This window comes from Mesoplodon bidens, assembly GCF_964165515.1.
Source record: "Mesoplodon bidens genome assembly, chromosome: 8".
Taxonomy (NCBI): Eukaryota; Metazoa; Chordata; class Mammalia; order Artiodactyla; family Ziphiidae; genus Mesoplodon; species Mesoplodon bidens.
This window is the reverse complement of record NC_138165.1, coordinates 99,844,789-99,866,170: the sequence shown is the minus strand read 5'-3', so window position 1 is coordinate 99,866,170 and position 21,382 is coordinate 99,844,789. Positions and strand designations below refer to the sequence as shown.

Genomic DNA, 21,382 nt, shown 5'->3' with positions numbered 1-21,382 from the left:
ATAGATCCAATGTTTAGAACAGTGCCTGGCACACAGTAAGTGTTCAATAAGTATTAGAGTTATTATTTGTCCAATGATTGCCTGGACTTTCTTCTTTCCTAGGTTGCTAGGAATGTTTTGAATCATATGACATTTTTCTGGAACTCATAATCAAAACTTCCCAGCCACACCCAGCTAAACCTGCTCGTCCTGCAGAATTTCGTATCTTAGCACATGGCACCACCAGCTACATAAGCCAGTCCTTCATGCCACCATGCTCCTGCCTACCACAGGGTCTTTGCACGTGCTGGTCCTTGTCTTAGAATGTCGTTCCCACTTCTCCCAGGTAATGTCTGTTCCTTTTCAAGATCGCAGCTTCCTTCTGCTGAGATGGCCTGTTTGAGCTCCCCAAACAGAGCAACTTTTCTACACCACTTATTTGAGGTACCATTTTACATCTCACTGAGTGATTATTTGATCAATGTCTGTCTCTCCACCAGAATATAAGCTCCATGAGATCCAGGGCAGTATTAATTTTTGTTAATCTTTTGTATCCCCAGCTTCTAGCCCTGAATTACATGATAGGTGCTTGGTAAACATTTGTTGAAAGAATGGATTAGAAGGCTGTAGTTCATGTATTATTTATTATTTAATTCCAAAAATAATACATGGTATTTGTAATAAATACGAGTGGTATAGAAATGCATGAAGAAATGAAGTAAGGAAAGAAATGCTCCTTTACCTTATAATCCCATCTCCCAGAAGTGGCCTCTATTGACACTCTTATACAAACTTGGTTTATATCCTTCTAGACGGTTTTTCCTGTGTTTACCAATCATACACACATACACATATGCATATATATATAGTTCTTATAGGAAAATAGAATCTTATGCTACATATGCTTCTGTTTTGTTTTATACGATACTGGAGCTATCTTTCTAGGTCGGTACATAATAGAGCTCCCTCATTAAAATGATTATGAAATACTTCAGAAAGGTCTAGAACAATACAATGAGCACACCTGTACCCACTACCCAGCTTGATAAATAAAGATTATCAATACATTGAACAGATCCCCACCTCGTGATCTTGAATTTGGTGTTTCTCATTCCCATGCATTCCTTTATTCTTCACCTAACTAGGTGTATATCTATAACTATTGGAGAGTCTTTGCCTATTTCCAAATTTTATATTAATGGTATAATTCTATATGTGTTTTCTACAACTTACTTTTTTCACTCAAATTTATGTTTGTGAGATTCATTGAAACTAAAGTGGGTAGTTCAGGTTCATTGACTTCCCTTGATGTAGCATAGTCTACTGCAAGAATGTGATATAAATAGTTATCTATTCTTCTATTAGTGTGCATTTAGTTGGTTCCCTCTCCCCCACTACTTTTTTTAGTATTTCAATCAATGCAGCTATAAAACATTCTTGAATTTGCCTGCTTCTGTGCATATGTGAGAGAATTTCTCCACAGGTTATACCTGGGAGGGTAAATGCTGAAGTGTAGGGTATGTAGATCTTCAGCCTTACTAGATGGCGCCAATCTACTTCTCCCAAGTTCTTTCATTATTTTTTAAAGCTGCATAGTATTCCATGAAAATAACATACACTAATTTATTTATCCATTCCTTTTGCTAGATATCCATTTGCAATATCCAATAATACCCATCTGCTGGATATTATTTGGGGAGTTAAAACAATATTAAATATAAAATATTTCATGTTGAGATGATTCTACTAGCAGGGCACTTGAGAGCTTGGAAGGCCCTCTGGGGTATTTTAAGTTCATTTGATGCACTCCGAAGAGATAGTCAGGTCAATTTATTACCATTGTGATGTTTTATCTTCAATGGATGATGAAACCAAACCTGAGGTATTAGGAATCTCAGGTCCTTGCTGGGTGGGCAGCAGAGCTACGTGGAGTGGCTCACATCCTTGGTTCACAGCTTGATCCATTCTACTTCTCTGTCTTCTGACACAGTGCAAAGAAAAAAATGTTGCCCACTATTCCAATTCTACAAGGATCAAGCCATTAGCCACTTCAGTCATTGCACCCCGAGGCGAATTCAGGATGGAGAAAAACAGGATGCATTCTGTGCTTTGGATATACCGGCCCCTAGATAGTTAAGATACCTATCTAAGGAAACATTTCAATGACCCTAGATTCTTGCATCTTCCCATACATAGAAAAGCACTAAAAACAGTAACTGGAGATATCTGTTCTTTGTGACTAGCAGTAATCATTTTATGCTTGATTACATGTTTTTCCCAGCAAAAAGGTTCATCTACATCCTGGCTCCTGCCTTGCCTCTTCAGTGTAGTTCCTCAAAGCTACCTGAGAGTCTGTCTCCTGGGCAATAGTCCTCAGTAAGGTCCCAAATAAAACTTTCCTCACAACTTGTACATTGTGCGATTTTAGTTCAGTCGACAACAGCTAACTGAGTGGTTCAGCTGAGAACTATAACTGGTCAGAGCATTGGAAACAATGTCAGAAAGGAAGACCACCATAAAGATGGAGGAGGAAGCACGCCTTCTTTGTTGCACTTGTGAAAACTGCAGAGTATCAGCTCACAGGCTGTGCTGCTGGGCTGCATTGTCCTGGGAAAAGGGAAACAGATGGCAATTTAATAGGAAGCTGATAGCATTGTTTGGGGTTGGACAGGGGCTCTCCTCTGGGGAGCTAGGAGAGACGCTTTCAGCTAAAAGCCACAGAAGCCTGGAGAAGGAACTTCTGTGGCCACTTCCTGCCACCTCTGCCCTAGGAGGAGCCCGAGGGGGCAGGAGTCATAGGTCTCCATGGTCTGCCTGCTGCTGTTTCTGACAGAACTCCCTTGAGAAACCAGAAGTTATGACCCCAGGGTAGAAACGTGTGTGTGTGTGTGTGTGTGTGTGTGTGTGTGTGTGTGTTGGAAGAAGGGCTGGCCAGATGGTGAAAGCTGAGTATATAAATGGCATCAGAGTGGGAATGCTGAGGATGGGGAAACACGTTAACCAGATGTGCCTAGGGCACGGGACACAAACAATGTGTATAGTGCCCACCCCTCATTTCTCCCTTTTTCCTTTTTATATGCTGGCACATGTCCTGAACTTGAATGGCTCTGACCTGAATAGATGCGGCTGCTGTGCACAGCTTCTCTTAGGAGTGGTGGGAAAGCATGGTTTAAAAACCAGAAACCCAGGCTCTGCCACAAACCAGCTATGTGATGCAGGGAAAGTCCCTTTGCTTCCCGGCGATGCTTATTCTTTAGGAAATGCCAAGATTCCTTCTTCACTGCAGATCCATCTTGTGCCTACTCTGCAGGTCTGGGGTTGTAGGCTGCTATCGAGGGTTTAAAAGTAAGCAAGACATGATCCCTTCCCAGCACCTTTTCTCCAGCTCCTGCCCAAGTTCTGAATGTCTAGCTCCTGGTTAGCAACTGAGTATCAGACAAAGAATCAGAATTAAGGTTGTTCTGGGAACGAGGAGAATAAGATTGAATGGCTCTGAGGCCTGCTTGGTGCTTCTTTTGAGTTTCCTCCATTGAGGTCGAGTGAGTCACAAATGCTATTCTTTGACACTGAGTATCATGGTCTGCCCAGCCAAGGCCACCTCCTGAAATCCTCGTAACCCAAGACACAAACACCCACACTGGGTTTGGATGACACGCCCACTCTTCAATTCTCTCTGGATGCCACTTACGTGCCACATGTCCCTTAATCTGGGTACTCCGGAGTCCCATCCTCTTCTCGCCTTTCCTATCCTCGTGTGTATTCTCCAGCTGGATCATCATGTGAATTCCCACGGTTACCCAAAGACCAATGGTTCCCCGCCCATATTCTCTGGTCTGTGGCTCTCCTCTAAGTTCCATTTTAAATGGCTACCTGCCATCTCGACTTGGATGACCTGCAGGCGTTGACACTCACCGTGTCCAAACCGCACCCCTCAACCTCACTCCCAGCTGCTTCCTTTCTCCAGCGTTTCCTATTTGATGGCTGACAGCCTCACCTGTAAGCACCATGCTGGGAGGCTCCTTGGACCCATCACTGGGTCCTTTTTCAAGCCAACTCTTTTGTGGTTCTGTTCCTGGTAGAAGAAAATCCAAAGCCTTTACGGTGACCTGAGAAGCCTGGCTGCCTTTCCAGCTTTTTACTCCCTTCTTTGTTCCCACCCGGCAGCCACCTTGAGTTCAGCCTGTGGGTCACAGGGCCCTCACTCTTGTCCTGATCGGGACAAGGGGAGTACTTTGTCCCCATCAGCTTCCTGTCCCTGGAATCCCTCCCTCTTCCTCACATCCAGTCTCCTTACCTGCCTGACTCCTTTCTCCTTACCTTCCAGAATTTCAAATAGCATCTCCTTTCCTTGGGCTTCCTTGGCCCTCTCATCTAGGTTGGTGGCTCCTCCTAGGGGTTTCCATGGCATCCTGCAGTGACCTTGATCTCTGATGACATAATTGAAGGTGCTCTTCCAAAGCGAGACTTGGTGATTATCTCTCCTCTCCTCCGGGCACAGTGGCTGGCTCTCAGCCTGTGGGATAAATAAACACATTTTATAAAGAGGGAAGGAAACTCTTTCTCAAAGTTTTCTTGGGGTGTGGGTAGGATCTCAGGGTTTGAATGTATCCCCATACATTTCTGAGATTTGCCGCAGGGAAAAATCCTGAAGGGTGTCCACAGGTTCCAACAAATCCTCCTAACTAGCTGATTTCTTAGATTTCCCGGTGCTTCCTGTCACCAGCTTCTCCACTTTGCTGTGAGGAGTTGACCAGTTGGGGTCTGTCCAGGAGCTGGTGACTGACAGATACCTGGGCATCTTTTGCAAAGTTTCAGGGGGAAAAAAAGGTAGAGAATAGAGTGTCAGCTGTCCAGGTACTGGGCGGCAAAGCTGATGACATCCCCTAATATATTCATCTGTGCTTTCAACAGAGGCAGTGTGCAAAAATGAAGAGCGCCGTGGAGCCCAGTTGAGGATCTGGCCGTTGCCGTGGGTGGAGGGGTCTGTGAGGAACGGAGGCTGTCACTGGAGGTGAGGTTGGGAAGTCAATGTTTCAGGTTCTTAGAGAAATAACTGCAGAGGCAGTCAGTCAGAAAGGGGTGCGGTGGTGCCCCCCTGTCCCATGCCCCGGTTTCTTGGCACTTAGGCAGCCATCAGATTAACGAAATCTTTTCAGTCCTCACAGAATTGACAACCTCACAAGGAAAAAGAATGTTTTCACACTGGATGGAAGATTTACAACAACATCAAAAGGAGCAAAACCTTTTCTATATAAGATCATAAACACTTGCCTTCTACACAATGTTGCGGGTTAATATCTTTGTCTCAGGGGTATAATTTTTCTCCTCGAATCTTTAGAGCTATTTCCAGAATTGCAAAGACTGTTTTCAAAAACTGTGTCTGAAGTCTCAAATGCCCGAGTCAGCTCCATGTGTGGATGGACAGGGGAGAGGTGAGGGGAGTCATACTGGGGGATGAGAAAGTTATTGCCTTTCAAACGCCAGTGTGTAACCTGAATCAAAATTTTTAAAAAGTTTCAGAACTATAATGCCTCAAAAAAAAAACTTGAATGATGCTGGGAAAGTTGAAGCAAAATGAATTTAATTACTGAATCACTGGTGGTAATTAAAAAACAACTTATCTGTAATAAACTATATTTATAGATTTTTCCAATGCAAAAGTATAGGACTTATAAAATGCAAATGATTAGAAGTGTAGGTTAGATTTAGAAAGGAAATCTGAATAGAAATGATTCCCTTCCACGGATAACAATATTTGATGTTAAATTTGGTTCTTTTACTACTCAAGCAACCAATATATATAAAATACAGTTAGAGTAAACTATATTTTTCATCACAAAAGTGCCTTTTAATTTGTAGAACATCAAGTCACACCATGTTCCACTACAAGCATTAATAAATTGCTTATGTTATGAATTATGTTTAGAAAAATGTGCTTGTCCACATTTTTAGAACCACAGCTATCAGAGTAGCAGATGATTTTTAAATGGATATTTAGAACACATTAGGGTGAGTGTTATGTTTAGAGCTTGGATATTCTTACTGAAGATTATTCAGTTTAAGATCCAACAGCACACACAATCTCTGGGAAATGTGTGTCCTCAACAAGAACCTGCTTGGGCATCCTTTCCTTATACTTAGGAAGAAAAATCCGGTCTGGGATGTCCAGGTCCCAGAGAGGCACCTCCTTTGTGGTTCACAGGGAGACCACTCAGTTCCTGGGTTCAAATCTTCCCTCGGTCACTTTTTCACTGCGAGATCGTGGGCAAATTACTTAACTTTTCTGTGCCTCAGTTTCTTCCTCAGTCATCTGGGGATAATAATCTCTTCATAGATTTGCTGGAGGATTAAACCAGTTATGTAAAGCTCTGGAACAGTTTATGATGGGCACGTAGTAAATCTTCAATAGACATGAACAATGATAATTATTGACGTTGGAAAGCTCTCACTCTTTCTAAAGAATTGGCATGAATCAATGTCTTTTGAGTACACTCAGACTTTGCAGCAGAGCGAATCATTTTCAGTGAATGGTCAAAATTATTTAGATAAAGTAACCTCTCTTCAATGCCCTGGCATCAGTTGTTCAAAAATAAAATGAAAAGACAAAGGGGAAAAATTCCTGGCAAAGAGACAAGTTTTGAGAATTGTTTTAAAGCAGTCATTGTGTTCAGGTGGCTTACTATAAACAGGGAGGGGGGTAAGGAGGAAATCAGAGCCCATTGTGGGTCCATGAAATGGATGTCTTTTCAACTAAACAGATTGCTATCAGCCTCACAGAGCCGACTCATGTTCCTTTTTGCCTGGTCATTTCCTTTACTGAGTGTCTGTAAGAACCACCCACTCGGGTGTTTCTCAGGATTATAGGTTTTTCAGGTCAAACAGAAACCCTGGGAGCACCCAACGCAGCCCCACACACGCGGTTACATTATGCACCGGCTGGGTGACATCGACCCTGCCGCTGTGGTGTGTCCTGGAAGCTGTTGTGCCTGATTTGCAGGGATTCTCTCACAGTGTGGCCAGCGGCGACCAGCAGCACGGGGTAAGAGCTTGGCTCTGAAGTCCTGAAGGCTTCCTCTTGGGCTGAAGGCTGCACGTGGGAACCCCTCCATTCATTTCAGAAGCTGGACCAGTGGGCCCTGCTCGCTTGCATCCTTTGTCATCCTCGGGATCCATGATGGATGAGACACGGGAGCCTCTGGCCATGACTGTCCACCTCCTGGCCAACTCCGGGCACGGCTCGCTTCTGCAGCAAACCCTGGACCAGCTCCTGAACTGCATTTGCCCAGAGGTCCGTGTCTTTCTGGTGTCTGAGAGGGTCAGTCCTGTGAAATACTATGACAAATGCCATTCCAAGCAGTCCCGCTTCCCGGGGATGTCTGTTCTGCTCTTCCTGCATGAAAGCCTCGGAGAGGAGCGGCTGTTCCGCATCCTTGACTCCCTACAGCATTGGCCGTGGCAGTGCTACCCCACCCAGAATGCGCAGGGAAGACCGTGCCCCTATATTCTTGCCAATCAGGAATTCTATAGTCTGGACAACCAGATGCCCGTCTGGGGTGTGAGGCAGGTGCACTGTGGCACCGAGATCCTGAGAGTGACGCTCTACTGCAGTTTTGATAACTACGAGGATGCCATCAGGCTGTATGAGATGATCCTGCAGAGGGAAGCCACCTTGCAGAAGAGCAGCTTCTGTTTCTTCACGCTCTACTACACTGAGAGCTTTGCCCTGCAGCTCTCCCTGAAGCAGCTGCCCCCTGGAGTGTCGGTGGACCCCAAAGAGGCTTCAGTGTTGCAGTTCAAGGTTCAAGAGATTGGCCAGTTAGTGCCTCTTCTACCCCATCCGTGTGTCCCCATCAGCCATACCCGGTGGCAAACACAGGACTACGATGGCAACAAGATTCTACTTCAGGTATTTCTGTTTGGTCTCTATGATCTTTAGATGCACATGGAACTGTGCGATTTGACATCCAAGAGATGATTTAATTTTGGTTCACCAAAATCTCTGGGGAGGTCTCAAACATTCCCATGCCATGGCTGCACCCCAGGTCAGTTCGATTAGAATCTTTGGGGGCACACTGGCTTGGGTAAATTTTTGAAAAACTCCTTGGATGATTCTAATATGTAGCTTGTAACGTGGTTGAGAGGCACTGATTTAATAAAATCCCTTCATCTGACAGATAAGGAAGTCCAGATTCTGTGAGCTGGTAACTTGCACAAGTAGTTTGCAGTAGAATCTGGCAACACCCTACGTCTCAGATTTTCCTTTAATCATGCTCCTCAACTATACACAAATACTTTGCCTGCTCTTTGGGTCCAGAGATATCATTAGTTCTTTCCATCTGGACCTAAGGAAGCTGAAGCTGTAATTATGGTTGGGGATGTTAAGTATGCCATCCTATTGACTTAATTTTTAAGCATCTTGCATCACTGTCAAATTTTACCCCAAATAAAGTTATGTAGTTAGAACCCTTCAAAATAAAATCTTAAAATTAAAGCCTTCTTCTGTAGGCATCCTATTGAAAGCAAACACAATCGTGATAGCTACCATGTGTCATTTCTTATGAAGGATTACGTGACAGTTGAACCTTGCTGTTTAGTAGCTGTGTGATTTTTTTTTTTTTTTTGCGGTATGCGGGCTTCTCACTGTTGTGGGCTCTCCCGTTGTGGAGCACAGGCTCCGGACGCGCAGGCTCAGCGGCCATGGCTCACGGGCCCAGCCGCTCCGCGGCATGTGGGATCTTCCCGGACCGGGGCACGAACCCGTGTCCCCTGCATCGGCAGACAGACTCTCAACCACTGCACCACCAGGGAAGCCCCTAGCTGTGTGATTTTTGAGTCTTGGGTTCTTCATCAGCACAATGAGGGTAATATTAGCAACTTCCTAGAGTACAGGTTGTTATCTATGCGAAATGACCTGACATTTATAAAGTGCTTAAGATAGTGCCTGGAATGCAATTTTAGCTGTTATTGTTCATATTATGCCCTAGAGTATGCATTTCACATTGATTGTTTTATTTAGTCCTTCTTACAACATAGGAAGTTTTGCAGAAGGGAAAATTGAGGGGTAGAGGGAATAGTTACTTGCCCAAGACACAAGAGGAAGTGTTTACCTGGCTCCAAAGCCAGGCAGCTAACCACTGCAGTCCAGTGCTGTGTGCATGTGTATGTGTGAAGTGTGTGCAGGCAGGGAGGTGTACGTGATATTCACAGCAAAATTTCTGTCCTTGAGAAATGGTCAGAAACCCTTTTAAGGCCTATTGGATAAAGTAAAAACAGGCTAGAAGATGAATTATCTTTCCTTTTGATTAATTTTGTTGTCATCAGCTTTGAGTTATTAATAAAATGAGTCATATTGATAGTGTATGTAATGATCTCTAAATTATTTACCTTCTCATTCACATAAGGTGGACAGGCACTGTTTCTGTTAGCTGCCTGTTACATAACTCACTCATTTCCAAGGCATCTAAAGTTTTTCCTTCAGCCTTAGTTAATCTCCAGAATCTAAACCTCACTGTCAAGCAAAAATTTAATATGTGTGTGCAGCAGGGGGCACGTTTCTGTTTCAAAGGCTAACTGACATTTTAACTTCTGAACCACGGCTTATACAACTTAGTTCCTTTGGAAAGTTAAATGAAATTTGGGGAGTGAAGAATAGATTTTTGGATAAAGACGTCAATGAGTTTAGGCTTTTGCCAACAAAATGGGCAATTATCTTCTGGAAACTTCTGTTTCTGGTGTCATATAAAAGTCCCTGAAGAAAGCATATACACAGGCTTGGCTATAATACACTATAAAAGATAATACCTTGTAGCTACTTCACTCCTATAATGGGGTGAATTTTTCCGGATAGAAAACCCAGCACAAACTTCCTTGGGGGCAGAGAGGATAGTGGGGGCAAATGAACTGGCTTTTGTAAGTAAGTAGCCTGAGTCTTGAGGCTTAGGAACCGACTCCCAGCTCTGCCATTTCCTCAGACAGGCCCTTGTGGTCACCAGCTGGCTGCCAGCAGCTCTGAGGACTAACTTTTTGAGTTCCTCACCCTACAGTGGTCCAACAAAACTTCTGGACTTCACGTCATTCAGACCAACTTGGATCCGATTCTCTTCTCTAAATCAATCATTGCATTCCGGGGAATGGGATTAGGTGGATTAGCTTAGTTCTGAGGCAAAGGCTCTACTACCCTGCATCCCGAGATTTTTTGTGGACTCAGACTCTCTTGGCACTCATGGAGGCGGGGGACAAGGGTCCCCAAGGAAGATCAGTGAGGGGACAGATGCTGGGTGGCAAAAATGACTAATGTCCACCAGCGAAAGAAACGAATATCTATTTAAGGGAGAGCTTTAATAATCACAAGTTAACTTCCACATGTGTAACCCCTCCAGGATGGACATGTGTGTGAGGTGGGGGGGGAAAGGGGGGGATGCTAGCATCCAATGAGGGTGATGGGCAAAGCTTCCCTGAGAGGTGATGTCTGGGCCTGGCTGAGCTGGATGGCCCAGAAGGAAGTAGCTAGATGGGGAAGGGAGGAAAGTGTTCCAAACAGAGGAGATGATGGGTGACAATGTGTGGAATAGCATTTCCTTAGCAGGCATGTTCAGAAAAGCGCCTGTGGTTCCATGTGGCTGGAGAGAAGGGAGGGAGTCGGGGGTAGGAGGATGGGCAGTTGGGCAGGGGCCACATCATCAGGCACGTGGTCAGCCACTGGAGGTAAGCACCACGAGGACAGGGACCTTTTTCGGTCCACTCTTTTTTTTTTAATTTTTAAATTTTATTTTATTTACTTTTTTATACAGTTGGTTCTTATTAGTCATCAGTTTTATACACATCAGTGTATACATGTCAATCCTAATCTCCCAATTCATCACACCCCCACCCCCACCCCCTGTGGCTTTTCCCCCTTTGTAACCATACGTTTGTTCTCTACATCTGTGTCTCAACTTCTGCCCTGCAAACCAGTTCATCTGTACCAGTTTTCTAGGTTCTACATACATGCGTTAATAAACGATATTTGTTTTTCTCTTTCTGACTTACTTCACTCTGTATGACAGTCTCTAGATTCATCCACGTCTCAACAAATGACCCAATTTCGTTCCTTTTTATGGTTGAGTAAAATTCCATTGTATATATGTACCACATCTTCTTTATCCATTCGTCTGTCGATGGACATTTAAGTTGCTTCCATGTCCTGGCTATTGTAAATAGTGCTGCAGTGACCATTGGGGTGCATGTGTCTTTTTGAATTATGGTTTTCTCTGGGTATATGCCCAGTAGTGGGATTGCTGTGTCCTATGGTAATTTTATTTTTAGTTTTTTAAGGAACCTCCATACTGTTCTCCATAGTGGCTGTATCAATTTACATTCCCACCAACAGTGCAAGAGGTTTCCCTTTTCTCCACACCCTCTCCAGCATTTATTGTTTGTAGATTTTCTGATGATGCCCATTCTAATCGGTGTGAGGTGATGCCTCATTGTAGTTTTGATTTGCATTTCTCTAATAATTAGTGATGTTGAGCAGGTTTTCATGTGCTTCTTGGCCATCTGTATATCTTCTTTGGGGAAATGTCTGTTTAGGTCTTCTGTCCATTTTTGGATTGGGGTGTTGTTTCTTTAATATTGAGCTGCATGAGCTGTTTATGTATTCAGTCCACTCTTATACTCCCAGTACCTAGAATGGCATCTGGCACATGGTAGGCAAATCCATTCTTGTGTGAATGAGCAAAAGCTTTGCCAAGTAGCTTCTATCTTATTCTGACTGTAATCAGCAGTCACTGACAGAGCCACTGAATGGTACTGACATGTACAATTCACATTATGAGGATCAAAAAGGAGAGTATACATGGAGGTGCTTTGTAAAGTAGAACCTGTAGCACAATCATTGTCTGTGTAAGAAGGCTGCTAGCTGTCTCTCCATGTCTTTTCCCACATAACCTCCTGTCAGCGCAAACTGTCTGATGCTTCTTAGAGCCTAGGATGTGTATTTTTGATGAGATTGATATTAGGGTACCTAGTAGATGCTCAGTAAATGAATGAATGTCTGAATACATAAGCAGGTATGTCAAATGTTTATTCATCCACCAAGTGTTTATTAAATGCATACCTTGAGCTACCCTATTCGCTACTTGGCAGTTTTCATTCTGCTGTCTCAGTCCTTAGTGGATGCATCTGTGGTTTGGTGTCTGACATAAATTTGGGGAAATTCTCAGTCATTATTGTTTCAAACATTTATTCTATTCCATTTTCTTTCTCGTCTTCTGGTACTCCCATTATTTGTCTACCACTCCTTTTTTAGTTGTCCCATAGTCTTTAGATAGTTTGTTCTGTTTTTTTTTTTTTTTTTTCAGGCTTTTTTTTTCTCTCTGCTTTTCTCTTTCAAGGATTCTATTGATATGTCCTCTAGCTCAGAGATTCTTTCCTCAGCTGTGTTCAGTCTGCAAATAAGCCCATCAAAAGCATTCTTTATTTCTGTTACAGTGTTGTTGTTGTTGTTTTTTATCTTTTTGGTTCTTCTTTAGGATTTCCATCTCTCTTTTCACATTGCCATCTGTTCTTGCATGCCATTTACTTTATCCATTAGAGTCCTTAGCATATTAATCAGAGTTGTTTTAAATTACAGGTCTGATAATTACAACATCCCTGCCATGTCTGCTTCTGATACTTGCTTTGTCTCTTCAAATTGTGCTTTTTACCTTTTGTAATACCTTGTAAATTTTTTTTTTTTTAGTTTCTGCTTTATAACAAGGTGAATCAGTCATACATATACCTCTGTTCCCACATCCCTTCCCTCTTGCGTCTCCCTGCCTCCCACCCTCCCTATCCCACCCCTCCAGGCGGTCACAAAGCACCGAGCTGATCTCCCTGTGCTATGCGGCTACTTCCCACTATCTATCTACCTTACATTTGGTACTGTATATATGTCCATGCCTCTCTTTCGCTTTGTCTCAGCTTACCCTTCCCCCTCCCCATATCCTCAAGTCCATTCTCAAGTAGGTCTGTGTCTTTATTCCTGTTTTACCCCTAGGTTCTTCATGACATTTTTTTTCTTAAATTCCATATATATGTGTGAGCATACGGTATTTGTCTTTCTCTTTCTGACTTACTTCATTCTGTATGACAAACTCTAGGTCTATCCACCTCATTACAAATAGCTCAGTTTCATTTCTTTTTATGGCTGAGTAATATTCCATTGTATATATGTGCCACATCTTCTTTATCCATTCATCTGATGATGGACACTTAGGTTGTTTTTTACCTTTTGTAATGCCTTGTAAATTTTTCTTGATAGCCAGGCATTATGTAGCAGGTATAGGAACTGCTGCAAATAAGCCTTTATTAATGTGGTAGTAAGGAGTTGGGGGAGGGGAAGTATTCTATAATTAGGTCTCCATCTTAGTGAGTCTATGCCTTGAACTGTGAATTTTGCAAGTGTTTAATTATTTTTTTCCTCCTTGCTTAGGTGGGCGAGAATGGCTAGAGTGGGCTGGAGTTGAGTACTTCCCTTCTCTCACATGGAAGGCTAGAGAAAGCTGGAGTTGGGTATTTCTCTTCACTAAGGTCAGTTAGGCTCTGATTATACACCAGCATGTTAGACTCTGGTTAACTAGTTTCCCCTGAGAGAAGGCCTTTTAAGAACGGAGTGCTCTGGAGTATTTAAAAATGGTCCCCTTTCACCTAGAGATTATCATACTAAGTGAAGTTAAGTCAGAGAAAGACAGATATCATATGACATTACTTTATATGTGGAATCTAAAAAAAATGATACATACGAACTTACTTACAAAACAGAAACAGACTCACAGACACAGAAGAACTTACGGTTACCAAAGGGGAAAATGAGGGGAGAGGGATAAATTAGGGGTTTAGGATTAGCAGATACAAACTACTATATATAAAATAGATAAACAACAAGGACGTATTGTATAGCACAGGGAACTATATTCAATATCTTGTTATAAAGTATAATGGAAAAGAATCTGAAAAAGACCTGAATCACTTTGCTGTACACCAGAAACTAACACAACATTGTAAGTCAACTATACTTCAATTAAAAAAAAAAGGTTCCTTTTCTCCTTCTCTTTCCAGAAGCACAAGGGGATTTTTCTCTGATATTTATTGTGAGAGTCTAGTCATGCTCCTGGAGGTGAATCTCACAAAATTGGAGGGGCTCCCCTGGGACTGGGTCCCCTGGAGTTTTTAACTTTCAGAGTTGTCCACACTAAGCCTCCAGCTATTTGCCAATTACAGTTCAGGTTTTCCTCGCCTCGTCCTGGTTCCTGCAGTGGTTTCCACTTCTGATCCTCTTTTCCGGGAAGCCATGACTCCCCGTATTCATTCGTATGTCTCTCCAGTCTTGGCGGCTGCTGTTTGCCCTGTGTCCTCACCTCTCATACAGATGCTAGAAGAGTTGTTGCTCTCTCTAAGGCCACCAGTGCCTGAGCTCAGGGTCAACAGTATTGGCAAATGCTGACCACCCCTTGCTTGAAAGTTTCTCCTCTGTGAGCTTCCATAACTTGGATCTTCTAATTAAAGGATTTATCCTATCTCTCTATCACTTGGACATTTTTTTCAAAGTTTCAGCTCTTTTTGCCCCTAAATCAGGTTTCCTCAACCTCGGCACTATTGACATTTTGGACTAGATAATTCTTTGCCGTGGGGGAGATGTCTTACGCATTAGAGGATATCTAGTGCATCCTCATTGCTACCGTGAGATGCCAGCACCGACTCCGCTTCCCTGCAGTTGTGACAACAGGAAATGTCTCCAGACAAATGCCCTCTGGGGGGTGGGTGAAATTTCCCCCAGTTGAGAACCACTGTCCTAAGTTTAAGGTCTCCCTAAGATTAAGAAATAAAGCCCATCCTGGGCATTTAGTTGTCCTCTTTGTTCAACTTACTCCTGTATTTTCATCTCCTCTATCTCTTGAGCTTTTGGCTTTTTCAACTCCCTGTAAGATCATTTAAACATAACATCTCCTCATCTCAGATTCAGTCCAAACAAAACCAAAGTAGTCTTCTGCAACCCTGCCCCCAATTTCTCCAGCTCTGGTCACCCTCCCATTTGCATACGTTTTTCAAATAGGTCGTTTTTTAAGCCTCTCTTTTTGGAAGACCCACATTCAGACAGCACCCCTCCCCCCAAACTGTTCAAGTTTTCCTTTGGAGCCATTTCTTTTTTTCTCTTTCCTGCCTTAAACCCACCTAACTTCAATGTGCATTGTTATTACAACATTCTAACTCTTCACTCTGGCTCCAGGCACCTGCTTTATCCTGCACAGGAGTGTTGAATACATTTTTAAATGATGGCTGGATTTATGTTCCTTGTCAGCTCAATAGCAAAATTATCAAATAAAATTAAAACTCACTTGTCCGAATTTCAAGGCTCTTCATAATCAGGCCCCCCCGAATGCTTCCTTTGCTTCCTCCTTCTCTGTTTTTTCCAACCTTCTTTCCAGACCTCTAGGCGCACTCCCGCAGCCATGTATTTTTTTGTCGTAAAATATACATAACATAAAAATGTATCACTTTAACCATTTTGAGTGTAGAATTCAGTGTCTAGTGGTACTTAATAGTACATTTACACTGTACTTCATCATCATCACTATCTATTTCCAGAACATTTTCATGACCCCAAACAGAAACTCTGTACCCATTAAACAATAACTCCACAACTTCCCCGCACCCCTGTCCCTGGTAACCTCTAATTTCTGTCCCTATAAATTTGCCTATTCTAAGGACCTCATATAACTGGTATCATACAATGTTTGTCCTTCTGGGTCTGACTTACTTCACTCAGCATAATATTTTCAAGGTTCATCTATGTTGTAGCATGTGTTAGAATTTCCTTCTTTTACGGGCTGAATAATATTCCATTTTATGGATACCTGCCTTTATATATGGCCTGAGCTGTTCCTTGTCCAGAGATGTCTTTCTCTTCCTCTTCACTTGTCTATCCTTTAAGACCCTGTGCAATCACCACCTCCTCTGTGAAATCTGCTATAAGTGCATTCTTAACTAGAACATTTTACACTGAAACTTTGTAACACACAACTGATTATAGATTTCCTCATTCTTGTACCATATAATTTCGGACTTCATGACTCGCCATCTCTTTTCAGTATTTTATTGTAAATGTTTATGTCTGGTAGAGTACCAGACAGACAGCTGCTTCTGAACCATTTGTTGATTGATTAACTGCCTGTTGTCAGGAAATAAGTTTCTCTTCAGAAAAGTAAATATTCCAGAAGCTAGTTTGGCAGAAGCAAACATATATTTCTCTTCATTTTATCAACAGACCTTTAGCTAAGATCATCTTGATGTTCTTTATTAGCCATTTAAAATAAAAGAAGATAGTCTCTCGTGAAGTGAGTAATTCATTTGCTTCTTCTGTAGCATTTCTGGGTTCCTTTCTCATTTCTGAGTCTGTCAGAGGCACTCATTCAGACTCTATTCCTCCCACTTTGTTCCTCTCCTCATTTCCTCCCCATTCTTCATACTCCACACAGACACACACACAGACACACAGACACACACACACACACACACACACACATACACACTTCCAACCCTACACGCCTGCTCTCACTCAATACTTTGCTTTATGCTGCCCTGAAGGAATCCTTGTAAGTATGGCTCAGAAGGTTGCTGCTGCTATAGGGTGGCGGGTTAACATCATTGGTTTTGGTTAATAAATTAAAATAAGCACCTTTCAGAAGATCAGTTAATTGGGAGAGACGACTCAACTCTTAAGTAAGCAAGTTTGGCATTGTTTTGGGGTTTCTTATTATCTATATAATTTGTTCCCATGCAATCTTTTTTCTTTCAATGTAGGAGAAATCCTCTTTTGCTATCTCTTGGAATCACTTTTAGCAAAAGACAATATTATTTTCCCTTCATGATGTCAGTCTGCCCCTTAACAGCTTAATCATGTTTCAGTGATGTATATACTCTTATTTCTCAAGTGTTTAGAGCCAAATGAATGACAAATGATCTGCCTGTTCATCAAGATAATTACTAATGTTCCCTGAAACTAGAAAACACCTACCTCTCAATTTATAACATTTTATAAATATTTCTTAGAAAGATGGGCTCTAAATGATCAGAATTACTACAAATGCATTTCAATTGCTTTTTTTGGCAAGAGGAGCTTTATTCTCTCTCAAGAGATTTATCTCAACCACTTGGCATTATGTTTCTCCTGGAAATTCTTCACTCCAACTGCACACACCTGCATTTCTACATTAATAATCTTGTGCTTTCTTCTGTCATATCGTCTAAGGACTTCTCTTAAAAAAGGAAAAGTTGATATTCTCTCTCTTAAAAAAGACTGCAGAAATGGCCATCCACAGGATGAATGTCCTTTGGCAGTTTCTTAGTAAGACTTTGTATTTACCTAATGGCTAATAATTAGGGGCCATACATTTCTCTATGCAAATAATTTATAGTTTGTTAGGCATTAAGCTTTATTTATTTATGCAACAGACATCTAGTGATTACTTACCACGTGTTAGGCATTGTGCTAGGTACTGGAGATACAATGATGAAGAAGGTGTATACAATCCCGGCACTTCCAGCTGGCAGAGTCTAGAAGAAGATATAGAGAAGTGAGCAAACAGGTGCAAACTAGTGTGGTAACTACTATGATATGGAAAGTACAGGCTGCCAGGACAGCTAGTAATAATATTTGTGATGATGATAATAGCCAACTTACGTTTAGCACTACTATTTCCAGGCCCTGTTGTCATTTAATCTTCTCAATAACTCTTTGACATTGGTACTTATTATGATCTCCTTTTATAGATGAGGAAACTGAGGCACAGAAAAATTAGGTAACTTGTCTAAAGTCTCACAACTAATTAGTGGCAGAGCCAATATTTAGGGGTACCTAACTCAGACTTGGTGACATGGAGAAGGCCTCTAAGAGGAAATGATGTGTAAGCTTGGAGTTAACAACAGGTATGAAGGGTCAGAGGTGACATATCCCAGACAAAGGAAATAATATACACAAACACTGGAATTAAGAAAGAGCAAATAATGTCCAAAGAATTGAAGAAATTTCAATTTTGGCAAGTGGAAGAGGTGGCGAATTAGGCTGGAGTAAGAAGGGACATACTGTGAAGGGCGTGGGAGCCCATACTAAAGGGCTTAGGTTTTTTCTTAAGAAGAGTAGGAAGCCACTTGAAGTAGGACGGTGACAGGATCAAAACTGTTTTCAAAGCTCCTCTGGTAGTGGAGTGGAGAATGGATTAGAGGGAGGCAAGGGCATCCATGGGGTGTCCCTTCAGATGGCTGTTGCAGTAATTCAGACTAGAGATGATGACCTGCCTAGGGTTAATGGCAGTGGATATGGAGAGACAGGAAGATCTGAGAGATCTTTGGGAGAAAGAGTCCATGGGAATGCGTTACAGGAGGGATAGAGAAGGGAAAATGATGCTTTCGCTTGGTGAATGTGGGGCAAACGATGCCAGGTTCTAAGACAGGGAAAAGAGTAAGCAGAACAGATTTAGGGTGAGGAGGGGGATGAGTTCAATTTGGGACGCATTGACTTTTAGGACCTTGTGCCTGGAAGACAGTTGGATAGGTAGTTATGAAGCTTAAGAGACAGATCTGAACTATAATTAGACTTTCAGAAGCCTTCCTCATTTAGATAATAATTGAAGGCAGGGGATTCAACGAGGTTGGCTGGGAGAGTGTGTAAAATGAAAAAAGAAGATGGCCCGCTTAGCACTGAAGAACTACCTCCTGTCACAAATTAACAGGGGAGGAGGCTCCTTCAGTGGACCCTGAGACAGGGTGGATGGAAAAGAAGGAGAAAATCCAGAAGAACGTGTTGACATAGAAGGTTAAGGGGAAGAAGTCTTCATATGTAAAGGAGAAAGGTCAGTCTTGTAAAATTCTACCAGAGCTCAAGTAAAAGTTAATGACAAGGAGGCTCCTCTAGATTGGATAGTCTAATATCAACCCTGAACGATTTCTGAATATGGAACTAGCCATGCCGGTTTCCATTTCCAGAAGAAAAAGACTTCATTGGATCAAAAAAAAAAAAAAAAAACAAACCGAAAAGTAGAATATAATGTCAAATGACCTTCCAGGAGGCAAAGGTGGCAGCTCATCCCTTTGAAGGATTGTACTTGTCACTTTTTTTTTTTTTTTTTTGTGGTACGCGGGCCTCTCACTGTTGTGGCCTCTCCCGTTGCGGAGCACAGGCTCCGGACGCGCAGGCTCAGCGGCCATGGCTCACGGGCCTAGCCGCTCCGCGGCATGTGGGATCTTCCCGGACCAGGGCACGAACCCGTGTCCTCTGCATCGGCAGGCAGACTCTCAACCACTGTGCCACCTGGGAAGCCCCTGTACTTGTCACTTTTATTCAATTCAACTGACTTTATTGAAAGTCTGCTATGGGCACAGAATGGCAGAAGGCTGAATAGGACGTAGTCTGTTCTTGACACTTAGTTAATGGAAAACATCTGTTACACCTGTTCCTCTTGTCCTTGTCCCATAGGTCCAGTTGAATCCAGGACTTGGTGTTAGGAATGGTGAGCTTGCCTTTCTGAATAACACCTCGGGACCTGACACGCTCCCCCAGGGCTCCAGGCTGACCCCTGTCTCTGCGATTAGGACCCTAGAGCCGAGAAGCCGAAGGAGCCGGGGCAGGAGGTTCAAGGTGGGGTCTGTGGAGCGGCCTGAGCCTGGTGGGCGGACAGTGTCAGACAGTGCTAGTGGCACTTCGTGGAAAAGCCCTGGCAGCTCAGCCCAGCCCAGCTGCCCAGCTACGGACTCCCAGCTGCCTCTGCCTTCTCTCCACCTCGAACCCGGGGCCAGAATAAAGGTCCTCAGACGGGAAAACAGCTTTGAGAAGCAAGAGGCAGAGACGAATGTTGACACAGGATTCACCGTGGTCAGCTCTGGACCCAGGCAATCTTTTCTGAGCAGATTTCCAAGGGATCTTTGGACCCACCAGCCACCATCCTGCTTGCTAACCTCTTCCTTAGGGGCAGCTGCTTCCAAAAACAACGGAATCTTTAAGGAAAGCGTTCATCCTCTGTCACTTGCTGGCCAACGGGACCTTTGTTCCAGGACGATAATCTCAAAATGTCCCCTTCCTCTGCCAGTCCAGGGTGAAGAAAAAGAAGCAGAAGAAGAATTCTTTATATAGCATAAAACAACTGTGGTTTTCTAAAACACAAAATCAAATAGAATGTTCTAGAAATGGAGCACTGACCCAGAATCAGCCTGTTTCTTGTTCATCTGAGGGGCTCTATATGCTAGCCATGCACAGATCTGTATCACTTTTATTTCAAATGTTCAAAGTCTAGCAGTGCTGGTGAGTGGTTTGCCGTCATGGTCATAAGGGAACACAGCCAACGCACAGGGAAAACGCCCAATGCCTCACGTCCTTGGAGACACACTAACACAGCTGGGTGTGTTGAGTTCAGTACCTATCAGGATAATTGCAGTATATGCAAATAAGTCAGATGTGTTATGCAATGCTGATTAGAGTCTGTAATTTGGTTTTAATTTTTACTTGCGTTGCATTGCTCATCCCGCTGGGCAGCATGGACTATTTATTCTTTAGTGTTTTTTAATTTTTATGTGACCTCATTTGGTAACTAGACCCTGTTCACCATTCACCTCTAGTGACTCTTGCCTTTAAAGTTGTTTGCATCTGGAATGAATTAACATGCAAAGTGTTTTGAACATTACAAACATTTCTCTTTTTCTCCTGTTTAATGAGCAGCAACCCTGGAAACCAAAAAAATCTAGTTAAAAATGAAAGCTAGGCTCTAGGGTTTTCCGGCTCCTTCATTTCTTTTTTGTTTCCGCACTACCCCAGTGGGGCCCGTGGTTCATATAATTAAGCAGAGAGGAGTGGAATGTGATTGGATGATTCGAGATCTCCACTGAGTGTGGCAGGAAGATTGCATTGGTTGGGTCACTGGAGCCGGACTTGGGTTTTTTTGGCCATGTTCAAATTCCTGAATTCCTTTGCAGTACTCATTCATTTATTCATTCATTTATACATCCATTCGTGCAACACAGTGTACAAATACCTACCTTTGAATAAGACATTGGTATATGGTACACATACATTCTGTGGCCATCAAACCCAAAACTTATTTATGGTTCCACTGTATCACAAATCCATTCTATCATTTCTTAAGAACAGGTAGAAGTTCAAACTTATTTCTCTGGGAAACTTTTCCACAGCTGATTACCACACTTGCCGCACAGGCTGTGGTAAGAATTCACAAGCTGTGGATGGAGATTGGGCATATTATGAATTGCAATTATAATCATAATGGACAAATTCTTGGTTGCTCATATGATGTATTATTTGGTTGGGTCTATACACACATTTTTTAAAAATCTGAGGTCTGTGTGTTTCAGTTAATTTATAAGGTTATTTGACTCCAAG

At 42.6% G+C, this 21,382-nt stretch overlaps 1 protein-coding gene across 1 annotated transcript; it reads left to right on the top strand.

Annotated features, from left to right (window-relative positions):
* Nucleotides 1-7,150: 7,150 nt before the first annotated feature.
* FAM124B (family with sequence similarity 124 member B) lies at nucleotides 7,151-20,185 on the top strand (the record flags this gene model as incomplete). The annotated part of the gene is made up of 2 exons (XM_081242163.1): nucleotides 7,151-7,885; nucleotides 19,469-20,185. 2 exons carry the CDS (start codon nucleotides 7,151-7,153, stop codon nucleotides 20,120-20,122), a joined length of 1,389 nt encoding a protein of 462 aa, XP_081098289.1. The 3' UTR covers nucleotides 20,123-20,185.
* Nucleotides 20,186-21,382: the final 1,197 nt, after the last annotated feature.